This window comes from Enhydra lutris, unplaced genomic scaffold (assembly GCF_002288905.1).
Source record: "Enhydra lutris kenyoni isolate GAN:26980312 unplaced genomic scaffold, ASM228890v2 scaffoldscaffold16, whole genome shotgun sequence".
NCBI classification, from domain to species: Eukaryota; Metazoa; Chordata; class Mammalia; order Carnivora; family Mustelidae; genus Enhydra; species Enhydra lutris.
In genome coordinates this window covers 17,590,713-17,608,450 of record NW_019154100.1, presented here as the reverse complement: position 1 = coordinate 17,608,450, position 17,738 = coordinate 17,590,713, and the positions used below count along the sequence as shown (strand labels likewise).

Genomic DNA, 17,738 nt, shown 5'->3' with positions numbered 1-17,738 from the left:
CTAAAAATACCCTCACAGAACACCCACATTATGTTTGACTAAATATTTGAACACCCCATTGCTCAGTCAAGTTGACATATAAAATTAATCAGTATAGTCAATAAAGTAAAATCAAAGTGTACCTTATTTTTAGCATAATTACTATTGACAATTATATGTATACCTTAACCCTTTAAAAGTTCTCACACATGGGGATGGGATATTAACTGAAAATTTTGTGTTTATTAATTAATGCTTACAGCTTTTTTAATACTAACCTGTAGACTACAGGTCATGTTACATTGGAATTTTCTATTAAGTCACATTGAGTTGTGCAATACCTGGATACTGTATGTAAATAGTTTTCAATAAATGAAAGTATGTGTTTAAAAAAAAGATTTTTGGGAGGAAAATTACCCTTCAGGTTCAGGTATTAAAATACCTCATTTGTCACAACCATCCTTTTAGGAAGAATTTAAGAAGATACTGTATAAAAGAGTGCAGTGACTAAAACTTAGAAGTTAATATTGGCAATAAGGTTGGCAGTTCAGGTATGATCTGAATTTAATTCCAGTATTTTTCTAATTTATCTTTGTATCTTTTGTGGGGGCAAGAACAAAGATTGGATTCTTGTATTAGAGTTTTTATGATTCCGGGAAGCAGAACGATTTTATGGTCCTCCCCCATGCTATTGTGTTTATTTTAACCTGGAACAATTTCTAAGAAGTGGTTTACTAACAGTTAGAAAAACAGAATAACATTTCTAAAGACTCCTGTTTTTGATGATTTCATTATTAACTTCAAGGAAGTTGTTAAATTCTTTGCTTTGAGAAATAATAACTATTAATCATATTTGAAAAGTTTTGTGCTTCTTGTGCTTCATGAAAAAATGAATTTGAAATATTATATATTTTTTCCTCAGTTGGGGGATATTTGAATAAGCGTGCAATTGAGGAGTTTGAATTTCTTCGAGCCCTGCTTCTCTAGCTACATTCTTTCCAATTTTAAGTCTCCACTTGCTTTGCACATGTATAGTCACTGCTGTTATCTATTGTTGGTGAAGATCTTAAGTACATTAACATTCCCAATTAGGGTTGTCTGTGTATATTTGTGGGATTATTAGTAGACATCACATGAGATGCTTCACCCTTGATCTAATGGATAAACTCATATATGAATGATCAGTAGGTATCCATTTTAGTTTTAAGTTCAGGGATGAAAACATAGGACTGTTACTCAAGTTGTGTATTTCATTGTTATATATAAATACTGCATTTAGGGTAAATATTAAAACTTGAGAGGTATTAGTGGGACAAAATTGAGATGGATTTTAAAAATTTATTTAAATTCAATTACCATAAATATATTATTGGTTTCAGAGGTAGAGATAAGTGATTCATCAGTCTTATATAATACCCAGTGCTCATTACATCACCTGCTCTCTACCCAGTTACTCCAGCCCCCTCCCCTCTAGCAACCCTCAGTTTGTTTCCTATGGTTAAGAGTCTCTTGGGGCGCCTGGGTGGCTCAGTTGGTTGAGCAACTGCCTTCGGCTCAGGTCATGATCCTGGAGTCCTGGGATCGAGTCCCACATCGGACTCCCTGCTCGGCGGGGAGTCTGCTTCTCCCGCTGATCTCTCTCTCCTCTCATGCTCTCTCTCTCTCTCAAATAAATAAATAAAATCATTAAAAAAAAAAGAGTCTCTTATGGTTTGTCTCCCTCTCTGATTTCACCTTGTTTTATTTTTTCCTCTCTTCCCTATGATCCTCTGAGTTGTTTCTTAAATTCTACAAATGTGTTTTTTTAAAAACGATTTTTACAGTTTGAAAGAGAGAGAGAGAGTGCACACTTGTATGCATGAGTGTGAGCATGGGAGAGGAGCAGGGGAAGTGGGAGAAGCAGGCTCCCCACTGAGCAGGGAGCTAGAGGACTTGGGGCTGGATCCCAGGACACTGAACTCATGACATGAGCTGAAAGGAAGGGTCCAATGCTTAAGGGACTGAGCCACCCAGGAGCCCCCCTCTCTTTTTCTTTAAGCAAACACTGAGATAATTAAGACCATAGGGAACATTTGAAGTGAGAGATGAGTCATATCTTTAGTCGACAAAAAGAATTTTAATTTGTAATTTTTGTTGAATCCATGCGATCGTAACAACATTTATTATGTGAACACTTATTAAGGATTTACTTGGAGTAGGCACTCTATGTAACTTTAAGTATATTAACTCATCTAAATATCATCACAATCTCATAATGTTGGGTCCTTTATTCCATGTTTCCCTCATTTCTTTTATATTTATAAATTCTGTGTAGAAAGTTCAGCTCTACAACAACAGCAATTTCTTAGCATACTATAGATGAAGACTGCATATCTTTTGAGAGCGTGCATGCAGGGTTAACAAAGGTGAATATTATTAGGTCATATGTTTTTGAATCAGATCATGTCAAAGAGGTCTAACAAATTTGAAGAAAATTGGTTTAGCTCTTTTCATTTGTGGTAACACTTAAACGGGCAGGAACTTATTGTATTTACCAAATTGAGAGGAATGCTAAGGAAATTGCGGTACTCACCCAGGGCGCTAGGTGGCACAGTGAGCTGAACACAGCAGCTATTGTCTAGCCAGGCCAGGGGATCTGCATGGGAGATGGGTTTTTATTGGATTCCTAGGAGATTCCAATAAATGTAGGAGGATTGAATTGTCAAGCCAAATAGCCATCACTTCTAGTTAGTCCTTTCCAAATGCATACTAAGATGGCTTATTTCTGTCGCTCACACAACTTTCTGGTTAGCTACCTACTCGAAGTTGAATACCTACCTTTATTGATGGGTGGTAATGGGTCAAGGACTTAGCAGTGCAAATTCCAAGTGATTTCACTGGCCTGAAGGTAAAACCTTCGTAGTTAGACAGTTACGAATAGCAGTTAAGCCTTGATTTTAGTATACTAGCACTTTGTTCCATTTTCTGTTTGAAACTTAATATATGTTTTTTTTTTAAATCTCAGAAAGAATTTCACAACACATTTGCATAATTATGGACACAAAAGAAGATAAGAATCATGTAGGCCATCATCTTGAAGAAATTTTAAAAAATGAATTAAATGTAAGTATTCAGAGGTTGAGTTTCATGACATCAAAAAGTTGAGTTCCCTTTATTCCCCATTTTTGAGCTGATGAACTTCTTAGTTAAATTCATACCTAATCAGGCTAAGGAAGTGGAAGAAGGAGTAATAAGTGTGAGGAAGTCCATAGGAATTATTTGTAATTTTTACCACTAACGGCTTGGTCTGTTTACTTCATTGACAACTTTTTGTCTTGAAATGTTTTGTTGGACAAAATGATTTTATTTAAGTCATTTCCCTGTTTCTCTTAAAATGTGTAACCATGTATTAGGGCTTATGATGAACAAGCGACAACCTTTCAACAGTGTACACAATCAAATTCTACTTAAAAGCCAAAGGAAAAAGTTCATTTTAGTTAATTTTATCATGATAGTGCAGTTAGAAAGGGAACAGGCTGTGTTAGTACTGTCTGTGCTCAGATGGCAGCTTTTTTACTGCCTAATTTCCAAATAACTATAAAGTTTGAACTTAAAGTTTAAATTTGAATAAAATTTCAAGTACTTCAGAAAGCATCTGGCTTGTAGTAAATTTCTGGTGAAGATTAAACTGTAATAATTAAACTTTTGATGATGAGACAGATGTGTTTTAAGTAATGAATCCTATTAGTTTCCAAACTGTAGTCCTGATTTAGATATACGAACTGTAAAGCACATAGATCCCTGGAATATGTAAAAATTTAGTGAACAGTAGTTTGGGATTAGTTCTAGAATCCAAATTTTTACACTTGATATTAGCCAAAAGGCTGAGAAGAGATAGAATCCAAATTTTTAACAAGGTCCTCCAGGTGGTGTTAATGGTACTTGGTGCCAAATTCTACCAGTAGCACTTGGAGCAACAACCCAAAGCTGAAAGAAAATGATCACCATATCCAGTGTCTCCTAGGTACAAATGTTATATTACAATATACTCTTCTTTTTTGCTTCTATCCATTGACTTTTTGGACATTTTCCCTTCATCCTTGGAAATTTTAGCATCTTGTGCTCTCTGCTTTCTGCCTCAAGTTCACCTGTTAAGAATCTATTCTTAAATTCCATTCCCTAGTTGCACAGCTGCATCTTGCAGAATATTTTACTGTCGGTAACTTTCCACTCTCTGACCCACTGAAGCACCCTTTTTGCCTCAAAAATAACCTTTTACTGGGACGCCTGGGTGGCTCAGTTGGTTAAGCAGCTGCCTTCGGCTCAGGTCATGGTCCCAGCGCCCACATCGGGCTCCTTGCTCATCAGGGAGCCTGCTTCTCCCTCTGCCTCTGCCTGCCATTCTGTCTGCCTGTGCTTGCTCTCTCTCCCTCTCTCTCTCTGACAAATAAATAAATAAAATCTTTAAAAAAAAAAAAAAAAAAAAACCTTTTACCTTTGGGTAATCTCTTTTATTCTTTATCCAGTCAATGCAGAAGTCACTGAGATGGGACCGTGAAAGAATATTACTGGAACTCTGGCTATCAGTCAATCCGAAGTTTAGAGTGTTGGGTTTTCATACTCTTGTTGAGTACCCAACTGTTGTATTCTGTGTGACTAATTCCTTTATTGATCTTTCTGGTATTGGACCCTGCAAGAAGTCCTTTTGATTACAATTATTATAGTACTCACTTTCTTTTGCTTCTTTTTCTGTATCTGTTTAGTGATGAAACACTAATTTAATACTAAATACTGTGTGTATTTAGGGATACACACAGTAGTACATGACTGGCCTGGTGTGATTTATTCATCACTCTGACCTCTTTTTCTTTTTTCTGTCCTTAACCTTTTTCATTTCCAGAGATCTTCATCTTCCTACACATTAGGTCCAGTCTGCATATTGCCATCATCTTAACTGTGCTGACAAAGTAAATACTAAGGCTATTTCATAACTTCTTACTAGAATGTTTTGTCATTCCATATCTTTTGCTAACTTGCCCCTGCTCATATTTGAATTTTAAAGGAAACTCGGGTTCCCCATCTTCTCCCTTTCTTTTGGCTACATTTTGTTTTATACCCTTCCTTGCCTAGTTTAGTTGTCATGTTCTAGCACTTAAGTGGATCATGGATCTTCTACCAATATCCTCAATTCCCTTGTCCTTCAAATGTACCCCTTTGGTTAAAACTTCATCTATTAGTCTAACTTTTAACTTCTCTAAGACTTGACTTAAACTTCATACTGCTAGAGAAAATTAAAAGCAGAGCAGATTGTTGCCATTAAAAAATCCTGGTCTCCATTCTCCAGGGGGCACAGAATATTTTAAAGCAAGTATACTATGATTGCATATTCAACTGTCCATTTCCTCTGTGAATATTTTAAACCTCCTGAACTTTGCTCAGGTTTTCTTAACCTCACTGTTGGTATTTTGAGCTAGATAATTCTTTGTTGTGAGACCCTGTCTTCTGCCTTGCTCACTGTTTAGCAGCATCCTTGGCCTATACTCACCAGATGTCCCTCATTGTAGCAAGTAAAACATCTCCAGCTATTAGTAAATATGGTCTGGATGGGGCAAAATCCCCCTTTCTGTTCAGGAATGCTGGTCCAATCCTACTGTCTTCACTGCTATTGTTAGACACGGTCTTGTCTCCAACTTCAGAGCATAATTATGCACTCCCACATGGCAACATCCCTGTCTTCTTGACTCTAAACCTCTGAAGAGTCCTACATCAGTAGCCATGCTCTTACTAAGACTGTTTCCTCTTCAGAGCTCTGGTTCTCTTACCTCCACTTACCCCATTGCCATCAATATCCCAGCATATTCAAGTTCCTTCCACTAACTGAATTTAAACAAAACAAAAAATCTTCTTAACTCAGGTTACCCTGAAGCCATCCTTGATTAGAATAATTTAACTTCTCATTCCTTATTTCACTGTAGCCTGATTTCCAGTCCCACCTTCCACAGGATTTACTCTCAGCACGATCCTCAGTGACCCTTTGGGCAGTCCACAAGACATTGATCAGTCCTTACCTTGATGTATTGCAGCACTTGACCCTCTTGTCTAATACTTTCTTCCAGAAGGAATCTCATCCCATTTTTATAACATATTGTCTTTCTGAACCTCCTTTTTTGTTTGTGGCTTCCTCTCAGTTTTGTTCATAGGATCCTGTTCATAAATTTTAGTTTTTCCTACATAGGTGAGTGGTTTTCTCTGTAAAACCATGATGATGGGTTCATATATTGTCCGCTTACTAGAGATAAAATCATTCTCTAGCCCTGTGTTTAATTATTCACCAGCCTGTGTTTCAGATCTGTAAATTCAATTAGAAGTTCCTTAGACCCTTAAACTTCCATGTTAGAGATAGTTAATATTTCACAAATTCTTGTTAAAAGCAGTTGTCCTCCAACTGCTAAGGTTTCAGCCTCTGACGTGTGTACATTTTGCCTAGTCCCTGAAATCTGGTGTAATCTTTCACCCATTCTCCGTTTCACCCGTGAAGCAAATAAAATTCCAAAGCAGGTTTTGTGAGACCTAAGTCTAGGCACGGCACAGCCAGTTGGCCTTGGTTCAGGGTCTTTAATTTGATTGTCATCGAGCTGTCCTCTGCAGGCTGAGGCTGTAGTCTCATCTGAACCATCCATGTCCAAGTGGATCTGCTCCCAAGCTTAAGCAAGTAGTTGTTGGCAGACCTCAGTCCCTTGCCGTGTGGCCTTACCCACAGAGCTGCCTCACAGCATGTTATTCAGGACTGAAGACATGGTCTTTTCTTAATTTGATCTTACAAGTAAAACCCCGTCACTTGTGTTCTATTGTCTTCATTCAAAGCAAGTCAATATATCCAACCCAAACTCAAGAGGAGGGGATTCTGTGAGATTGTGAATATTGAGAGGTGGGGGAATTGTTTGTGGATCTCTTTTAGAAGTTGTCTGCCACAAACATAAATTTGTTACTAAGTTAGAAAAGAAAATACCCACTACTGTGGCCATCCTAGCCTCTGTACATGTGACGCAATACTATATCTAAGTCTGAGTCTTTATTAGAAATCGTTAACCAAACCAAACTATAATTCCTTAGTTAAGTAAACGGAAACCCAATCTGTTTGATATGAAAACTAGTCCTTAGAACTTGAGTTTATCAGATATTCTATATGACAAACACCAAAGTTGATCAGAAACATCTGAATAGTTTTCAAATCAGTGACCGACAAATGGAGCTGACTAGCCAAAACCAGCAGCCTAAGGACATATGCTAAACAAAGAATGAGTTTAATCTCTTGAATTAATTATAGTTCTATACAATATAAACCAGCCTAACAAATTTTCAAATTCTAATAGGAAAAATAGTCAATGACTACTTTGTTTAGATTTTTATGTTGATCATTCTATAATATAACCCTAGGTGCCCTGTTGTGTAATCTGATAAAACATACTAAATATTGACTTAATTTTAGAAGAAACGAGTCCAGAAAAGAGAAAATAGTCTACACACATTGTTCACAGCTTCAGAAATAGTTTCTGAGCTTCTGCTAGGTTTCCTTTCTATATTTTTTCTTGTCCTTTGCTACTCCCTCCCTCTGTCACCCTTTTTTGTTTTTTGTTTTAAAGATTTATTAATTTTAGAGAGAGCACATGTGATCTCAGGGTGAGGTGACTTGGGGGAGAGACCAAGAAGCTCAAGGATGAGCTCCCCGAGCATGGAGCCTAACATGGGGCTTGACCTGATAACCTTAAGATCATGATTTGAGTCAAAATCAAGAGTTGGATGCCCAACCTACTGAACCACCAGGTGTCACTTATGATGGACATTTTCAATTACATACTTAAAAAGCGAGACCATTATAATGAACTCTCATGTACTTATTACTTAGCTTCAACAATTACCAACTCATGACCAATCTTGTTTTCTCTCTACTCATTAACCACCTCCCAATTATGCTGATGAAAGTTTCAGCTATCCTATCTTTTCATCTGTAAATATCTCAGTATGTATATGTACAAAAAGATTCCATCTTTTAAACTGTAATCATAATTACACTCTAAAATATCTATACTCATGCCTTAATATCTTCAAATGTACAGCAATTCACTTTTCTCCAATTATGCTATATATTTTATTCTTTTTGTTTCCCATTTTTTGGAATAATTGTATCTTTCAATGTACCTTTCATTCTCTTTCAAAATTGTCCACAAACTGTCACCTGGATGGCTCTGTTGGCTAATCATCTGCCTTTGACTTAAAGCATGATCTCAGAGTCCTGAGATCAAGCCCTGTATCAGGCTCTCTGCTTCTACTTCTGCTTCTCCCCCTGCTTATGATCTCTCATAAATAAAATAAATAAATAAATAAATAAATAAACTTGTCCACAAATAACCATTGATTTGTATGTCTCTTAAGTTTCTTTTAATCTATAGCTTTTATCTCCATTTCTTTTTTTAAAAATAGATTAGATTATTTTTTAGAAATGCCCACATTATGGGCTTTACTGATTGCAACGGTATGCTGTCACTTAACATGTTTGTCTGTCACCTGTATATTCTGGAAATTATAGTAATGTCTAGATGTTTGTTTGGATTTGGATTAAAGTTTTTCTTTGGCAAAAAATAATTTTTTTTTCAAAGGTGGTGATGTATGCTTCTCCTAAGAAAGTACATAAGTTTGGTCTTTTGAATTTCTTTGGTGTATGCAGACACCAGTGCCTAGAATCATTATTATTAAAGGATGCAAAATGATATGAAGTGAAATGCAAGAAAGTGGAATTGTGACTTCTGTTCTTGACGGTATCATTGGGGTTTTTATTCTTAAAGATTATACATAGAGTCGTGATTTTAAAATATATTTGATGTGATTCAATCCATAGCAGTTACACTTTTACTAGTGCTCAAATGGTCCAGTTTTGGCTATTCATTAGAAGCCTCTTCAAGTTAGCTTTAGTCCTTTTCCCATTATGCTAATATTTTGATAACTTTGCCACTTTCTGGTCTGACCTTGTGTTCTAGATTCACAATGACCTCTAGACTGATTTCCTGACCAAACCTTAAATCAACCAATTCTCTAGCTGGCTGCTACTAAATTGGTTATTGTTTCTAGTTTTTATTTTGTTGAACAGAGGTAAAAAACAGTTTCTGTCATTGGTAAAAATAAAACACATCCTTTTTGTGGGGCGTTCTTTTTTTTTTTAATAAATTTTTTATTTTTTTATTACTTTTCAGTGTACTAAAATTCATTGTTTATGCATCACACCCAGTGCTCCGTGCAATACGTGCCCTCCACAATACCCACCACCAGGCTGGCCCAACTCCCCACCACCCCTTCAAAACCCTCAGATTATTTTTCAGAGTCCATAGTCTCTCATGGTTCACCTCCCCCTCCAGTTTCCCTCATCTCCCTTCTCCTCTCCATCTCCCCATGTCCTCCGTGTTATTTCTTATGCTCCACAAATAAGTGAAACCATTTGATAATTGACTCTCTTTGCTTGACTTATTTCATTCAGCATAACCTCTTCCAGACCCGTCCATGTTGATACAAAAGTTGGGTATTCATCCTTTCTGATGGAGGCATAATACTCCATAGTATATATGGACCACATCTTCTTTATCCATCATCCGTTGAAGGGCATCTTGGTTCTTTCCACAGTTTGGTGACTGTGACCATTGCTGCTATGAACATTGGGGTACAGATGGCCCTTCTTGACACTACATCTGTATCTTTGGGGTAAATACCCAGTAGTGCAATTGCAGGGTTATAGGGAAGCTCTATTTTTGATTTCTTAAGGAATCTCCACACTGTTCTCCAAAGAGGCTACACCAACTTGTATTCCCACCAACGGTGTAGGAGGGTTCCCCTTTATCCACATCCACTCCAACATGCATTGTTTACTGTCTTGTTAATTTTGGCCATTCTAACTGGTGTAAGGTGGTATCTCAATGTGGTTTTGATTTGAATCTCCCTGATGGCTAGTGATGATGAACATTTTTTCATGTGTCTGATAGCCATTTGTAGGTCTTCATTGGAGAAGTGTCTGTTCATGTCTTCTGCCCATTCTTTGACATGATTATCTGTTTTGTGTGTGTTGAGTCTGAGAAGTTCTTTATAGATCCTGGATATCAGCTTTTTGTCTGTAGTGTCATTTGCAAATATCTTCTCCCATTCTGTGGGTTGCCTCTTTGTTTTGTTGACTGTTTCCTTTGCTGTGCAGAAGCTTTTGATCTTGATGAAGTCCCAGAAGTTCATTTTCGCTGTTGTTTCCTTTGCCTTTGGAGACATATCTTGAAAGAAGTTGCTGTGGCTGATATCGAAGAGGTTACTTCCTATGTTCTCCTCTATAATTCTGATGGATTCCTGTCTCATGTTGAGGTCTTTATCCATTTCGAGTTTATCTTTGTGTATGGTGTAAGAGAATGGTCAAGTTTCATTCTTCTACCTATAGCTGTCCAGTTTTCCCAGCACCATTTATTGAAGAGACTGTCTTTTTTCCACTGTACATTTTTTCCTGCTTTGTCGAAGATTATTTGACCATAGAGTTGAGGGTCCATATCTGGGCTCTCTACTGTTCCACTGGTCTATATTTCTGTTTTTATGCCAGTACCATGCTGTCTTGGTGATCACAGCTTTGTAGTAAAGCTTGAAATCAGGCAACGTGATGCCGCCTGTTTTGTTTTTCAACATTTCCTAAGCAATTTGGGGTCTCTTCTGATTCCATAAAAATTTTAGGATTATTTGCTCCAGCTCTTTGTAAAATACTGTGGGATTTTGATCAGAATGGCATTAAAAGTATAGATTGCTCTAGGCAGTATAGACATTTTAACAATAATAAAACACATCCTTAATTCTTACTGATGTTTCCAACAGAAATTAGAATTGGGAATGCAGACTTTTTTTTAAAAGTGTGTTTTATGTCTGTCACTTCCTCTAGTGGTGAAATTTAGTGTTTTACATAATTTCAACATAACACATTTGCTTTATTTCATGCTAATTGATTCTTGAGAATAATATAAGGTATTTTTTCCTCCACTGTCTTGAGGGTAGGTATATCCTGGTTAGGATGTACAATCAAATTAATGTGTTTTCCAGTCAGTTTGAAATAGTACTTCTAATTGGTTATGATGCTATCTGGATACACAAAATTATTTGGCTTATTTTCAGACATTGCTTTTTTAAAAGAAATTTGTTTTATAATTTTACATGAACTTTTAACAAAATCAAATATATAAAGCAAATTATACTCAAAGAAGTCTAAGTTACGTCATTGTCTTCTGTACCCTGTTGCTTCCCTCTTCTCTGGGTAATCAGTTTTTTAAGTTTTATGGTATATTTCTTATACTGTTTATGAGTTTCTGTATAATATGTATTATTTTTGCGTTTATAAAGATTTTCCTCCTGTTCTCCTTTGATGACGACCTTTATATAAGTATTCCTGTGAAATACCTTTGTCTTTTATTAACATTAATTTAAATTCTTTTGGCTCTTGTCTAATCGATCTCCTGGGCAGTAAGGAAAATAACTAGTGTCATCTTCTTGTTACCTCTGCTTTCAGTATCTAATTTGAATTGGTGTCTTTTAATTAACTACCAAGTAACACTTGTAAAATGACAGCAAGCCTTTTTTATTTTCTCTTCCATTTATATATGATTACATACTATAATATTTCCCTCACAACCATTCTTTATTTTTAGATCTACAAATAAATGTTTATTTTATTTTATTTTTTTTTAGATTTTATTTATTTATTTGATAGGGAGGAGAGATCACAAGTAGGCAGAGAGGCAGGCAGAGAGAGAGAGGGAAGCAGGCTCCCCGCTGAGCAGAGAGCCCATGTGGGGCTCAATCCCAGGACCCTGAGATCATGACCTGACCCAAAGGTAGAAGCTTAACCCACTGAGCCACCCAGTCACCCTGTAAATGTTTATTTTTAAGAAGACTTAACGTTGGTACTTTGCAGATTATTTTGGTTCTCTGAAACTATGCTTTAGGAGATTTCTTAGGGAGAGTTCCTTGACACAGTATTCCAAGTTCTTGCATGTGAATAAAATTATTCTGTGGTTAAAAAAGTAGAAGTTGATTTTGGCTTAATGAAAACATTGGTTCAAAACTTTCTCCCTGAGCATCTTAAATATGGTTCTCCATTGTCTTCTATCATGAGGTGTTTGGATCAAGTGTGGTTAAAATCTGGTCTCTGCCTGGATGCCCAGTGAAATATTTTTTCTTTGAAGTCCAATTTTACTAGAATTTTCTTACTGTTGGCCCTTTTGGGTTAATATTACTTTGTATACAATGTGTTCTTTTACAGTAAACTTTCATGTCTTTTTATTTCATGAAATTGTGATGGCATTATTATTTTAGTATTTTTTTTCATTCTGTTACTTTAGGTTTTTTTTTTTTTTACATTCTTATTTATTTGCCTATCTTTATAGCTATACTTTCTCTTGGTTTTTAAAACTTTTTTTCATCTAAGATTTTCATACTTTAAATTTTATATTTCTCTTGAGGTGTTAGCTGTGATACTTACTTTCTTCTATGTTCTTCCTAATTTACCCTTCATTTCTGAAACAGTATTTTCTCATTTTCCAAGTTTCTTGTTTTAGTTACCTTGTTTCTGATTTATTCCAATTCTGACTTCTGTAGTTCGTTCATTTTGTTTTAGCTTGTTATTATTAAGTGTTGGGTTGTGGCTTTCACTTGTTTTGTGAATGCATTTCTGATGTGTGTGTATTGCCTGTAGGGACATTATTTGACACCTTATTCATTCATTCATTTGTGAGAGAGTGCAAGCATGCAAGAGCTGGAGGGAGGGGCATAGGGGAAGAGAGAATTTTAAGCAGACCCCATGGACAGTACTGAGCCTGATGTGGGGCTCAATCTCACAACCCTCAAACCCTGAGGTCATGACTTAAGCGGAAATTGAGAGTCAGATGCTTAACTGACTAAGCCACCCAGCTGCTCTATTTTATTTCTTATGAGATTTGAGGTCCTCTCTACTTGCTACCTTTTAAGTAAGAAAGATTTTTATCTACTTTTAGGAGGAAAGGATGGGTCAGAATAAATTTTATATCTCAATGGCATATGTTTCTTATTCACTTGTTCAGGAAAAGATGGAAGAAATGGCCAGGCTCTTGATGAGCTTCCATCTCTCTTACCTTTCTTCTTAACTTGGACCTTCTCTTTGACTTCTAATGCATCTCTGTCAATTTAGACATTTTGGGCTGATGCTTTGACTCAGAAAGTGCTTTCTTAGTTTGGGCTCAGACTCCCAATAATCACCAACATAGTGAGAACCTTCATGTGGCTCCTTTGTTTTCAACTTTGAACTGGAGATTAGATGGCTCTTTTGAGTTTTTCTGTTCTTTCCAGAATGGCCTGGTAAGCTATCCAGAGAGTACCTGATGATGGTTTTGTATTACTTTCTTTGGACTCCTTCTTCCCCCCTCCTCTTTGGTGGGGGTCTTTATAGTTGCTGGCAGTTTATCCCTACCCACTAATACTGTTTTGTGGTAAATAATAACTACAGGTTTTGGGTTTTGAAGTTTTTTCTTGTACTGTCTGTTTTTATGGAGAGATCTGTAGAGACTTGAAAATTAGAGCAACTCTTTCCAGAATCTTCTTCCCTTTATTCTTTATGTGTGCTCTGCTTGTTATTTCTAATTTCCAAGCACTTAAGTTTATCTCCAAATTTCAAGTATTTAATTGATCCATAAGTATGCATGATAACTTTAGAACTTTAAAAAATTAGGCTTGATTTGGAGTTAGGGATTTCATTCATATAATAAAGCCAAGATGTACGTGGTTGTTAAAAAGAAAGAAGTACCGCCGATGGGGTGCTTAGGTGGCAGTCTGTTAAGTGTGGGAATCTTGGTTTCACTCAGGTCATGATTTCATGGGTGGTGAGATTGAGTCCTGCTTGAGTTCCACGCTCAGCATGGAGTTTGCTTGAGATTCTCTCTCCCTCTCCTTCTGCCTATCCTGCTTGTGCAAGCTCTGTGGGCACACTCACTCTCTCTAAAATATTTAAAATACTTAATAAATCTTTTTTAATTTATTTTTTATTTTTTTAAAGATTTTATTCATTTTTTGATAGAGATCACAAGTAGGCAGAGAGGCAGGCAGAGAGAGAGGAGGAAGCAGGCTCCACGCTGAACAGAGAGCCCAATGTGGGGCTCGATCCCAGGACCCTGGGACCATGACCCGAGCCGAAGGCAGAGGCTTTAACCCACTGAGCCACCCAGGCACCCCATAAAATACTTAAATAAATCTTAAACAACAGGTGTTTCTCAAGCCCTCTTAATTGTAATATACTCCTTTGAGGAGATATTTTGGACTTTTGTTAAACTAAAAGTTACTGTAGAACTTATAAAGAAGAATTTTGTGTGTCCTGTAAACTTAGAGAATCTTGGTTGACTTGGAAGGGTATGTCATTCATTAACTGCAAAGTCTCTCCTGGCTTCTAAATTTGCCTAAAAACTGTTAAACCACAGAAGGACTTAACAAAATGTTTTTTCTCAAACAGCCACAACACTAACAATTAGAGTTTTATGTGCCAAAGACTATGCTATGTACCTTAATCCTTTAAATTCATTTATTATTATTTCTACTAAATATTCTTCTAAGAAAGGTAAAATATAAGAACTAAAAAACCCCAGATGCTTAACAGGGTTTATTCCTAATGCCAGGAAGAAGTCCCCTTATAAGGAATAGCTTAGTTTTATATATTTTTCTCTCCCATAAGGGAAAATATATCTTGTGTCATTGTTCAGCCCATAACTTACAGGCAAACACAAAGCACCCCATTTTCTAACATCTTTATCTCCCAGAGTGCTTTTGTCTCATTCTGAAATGAACGTAGAAAAAAAGCTGAAGTCATCAGTATTGAAATCAAGGATACTATTGGGCAGATCAGTGGGGTGTGGATCTGCTTGGTACACATTGGGAGGATTATCTCATTGGCATGAAAAGAAAAAATTATTCTCATTGAAACTAAAGGAAGAGATTGGGTCTGTGTGTTAAAACTATTTGTCCTAAATTTTTGAAACCTACCTTAGGATATCTAAATTCTAAAATGATACACAACAAATACATGAAAGGGGTTGGTTTAAAAAATAAAATAAGGGGACACCTGGGTGGCTTAGTTGGTTGGACGACTGCCTTCCGCTCAGGTCATGATCTCGGAGTCCCAGGATCGAGTCCCGCATCAGGCTCCCAGCTCCATGGGGAGTCTGCTTCTCCCTCTGACCTTCTCCTTGCTCATGCTCTCTCTTACTGTCTCTCTCTTAAATAAATAAATAAAATCTTAAAAAATAAATAAATAAAATAAAATAAGGAACTAAGTAAGGACACCCTTCCCACCCTCCATACACATGAACATTTCACTCATACTTGAATTTCAAGGCTTTATTATCAGGATTGTTATATTTCTTGGATTTCTTAAGGAGTTTGAAATATTTCATGGACCCCACCTACTTTAGATCTAGAGCTCTCCAGATGTACATGAGATAGTAACGGAAGAGTCCCTTATCATTGTTTTCTAACTCAACAAATGTTGAAAAATAGTTTATGATACATACTGTGCTGAGTAGTAAGGGATTGATAAGTAAGGGATTAATAAGAATGTGGCCATTCTTCATTATTCCTTAATTCCCTAATTTACTTCCCAAATAATACATGCCTGTTAAGATTTAGTCACTGGATATAGGGAGTTGAACTAAACAAGTATGGTTCCTTCAAGGACATACTCTTGAGTTGGGGGTAACATAGAAAATGAATACAAAAAGATGTTTAGTTACTAATGGTGATAACTATTCTAAGCAAAAAGTGAAGTATGCAACATGAGAGAGAGCCCAAGAAAATCATTTAGATTGCAGGAGGAGGGCGGTGAGCTAGAATCTCTTGGCAGATGGGACATTTAGTTAAACCTATAAGTGTAATCAGGAGTTAGCTAAAAGAAATCGTGAAAGGCATTCAGAGAGCTTTGCTGAGTGGGCTGAAAGAAGACTCGTAAGGTTGAAGTGGAGGTCAGAGTTGGCATGTGGGGACAGGCTCTGTGAAGGTTACCACCACTGCCAGTGCTGCTGCTGTTGTTACTGACGTTTTGTCCTAAGAGCAAAATGAACTGTTGGAAAACTTGAAATGACATAAACCAGTTATATCTGTAAGAAAATTATATTGACTATTGCTTCTTAAAGTAAAATTCTGTAGAAGATGACATGTAGTATTTTATGTTTTCTTACATCACATTTACCCCTACAAGCCCAGGGCTTTTCAACCCATTTTTCATTCATATAAGAAAAGAAATGAGGTTCTTAAAAAAAGGTGCTTATCTTATTTTTGGAACAAACAGGATCTATAGGAGATTTGCTTGTATTTGCTTATCCACTCCTTCCTGTTTCCAGGAGCACATAATTTAATTACTGTTCTGTGCAACCACCAATAACTAGCAGAATACGACTGAGACACATTTGTTTTCCTGGGTCTAAGGCATCCTTTGGTTTTGTTGAGGCTGTCTGTGATACCTAGTTTTATTTTGCCTAATGCCCTCAAGTTTGCGTCCAGTGAATATATGGATCTGTGCTTTTTCTTACAAACCTAACTAGACTCAGTGTATGGCATACTAGTTAAACAAAACATCAAAAATAGCAAATGAATTAGAAGGGCAGAAATTAAAGAAACAGAACAAATTAAGTCATTGCAACGTGTTAAGACTCATTGAAAGTGGGGTTATTTTATGCTGATTTTGACATATAACACAATATTTTGTTTAAAGATAAAGGATTTGTTCATTTTTTGAAGACGAACACAGTGAAGTACAGTGAAATAACGCTGTAAACACTACTCTGGGACCTCTGACTGAACAATACCGACACAATTAATTCAGTTAGAGTATGTGGTTTTGGTATATATACAAGACTACAGAAACTAGTTGAAGACCATCCAATTACTTTGTTTGAGTTTATTTGGGATGTTAGCCAGATTTCCTGATCAGTTTTCCAGAGGTTAAAAAAAAAAAAGTTCGAAATTATTGGACCACCTAGTTGCTTGGGATGGTATTAATTATATTCACTCTGTATTGAATAAAATTAGCAGTTTATAATTGCAACTGCTTGTCATAGTTTTAGAGTCATTATTAATGAGGGAGTAAGTATAATCCTCCTTAAATACCACTTTGTGTACTTTATATGCATATCTATGTCTTTTGTCTTTGTGTATGTTTTTGAGTCACAGGCACATAATGAAATATTACCCTTTCTCAAGGAACCAGATGGTTAATTTGGAAAAATGCTTTTCTGCATCCTTGTCCATTTAAGAATGAGGTCATTGCTCATAAGTTCTAGACAACTGTTATGCTGAGTTAAAAACAAATCAAAACAATACCCAACATTTACTTTGGGGCATATAGTGGTAAAAAATCAGCTCTTCTAATTTGGGAAATTGATTTTGCATACATACATGGTAAACATGTTTAGAAGGAAAGTCTTTATAAATATCTGAAAAAATGTTGTTTGGGAAAAAAATGGAGTGTAGGTTATAGCTTCTATACTTCATCCGTTGATATTGATGAATATGTACTTATTAGTTTTCTTAGGCTATTTAAAGTGAGATCAAATTTTAGAGCTTATTTATTGTGATTTCACTTCACTTTGATTTTTTTTGGTTCCAAATATAGGATACATTTTTTTAAAATGTCATTTTATACTTTGAATTACTGTGTCTCCCCTAATTAGCTTGGAGATGAATTTCATTTCAACTATTTGCTT

The 17,738-nt window shown here is 36.2% G+C and overlaps 1 protein-coding gene across 1 annotated transcript in view; it reads left to right on the top strand.

Moving 5' to 3' along the window:
* LOC111147336 (isoprenoid synthase domain containing) overlaps nucleotides 1-17,738 on the top strand; it is a 323,058-nt gene that overhangs the window by 131,292 nt on the left and 174,028 nt on the right. Inside the window, exon 6 of the mRNA XM_022503328.1 lies at nucleotides 2,984-3,081. Coding sequence (XP_022359036.1) covers nucleotides 2,984-3,081 — 98 coding nt within the window. The remainder of the gene's footprint in view (nucleotides 1-2,983; nucleotides 3,082-17,738) is intronic.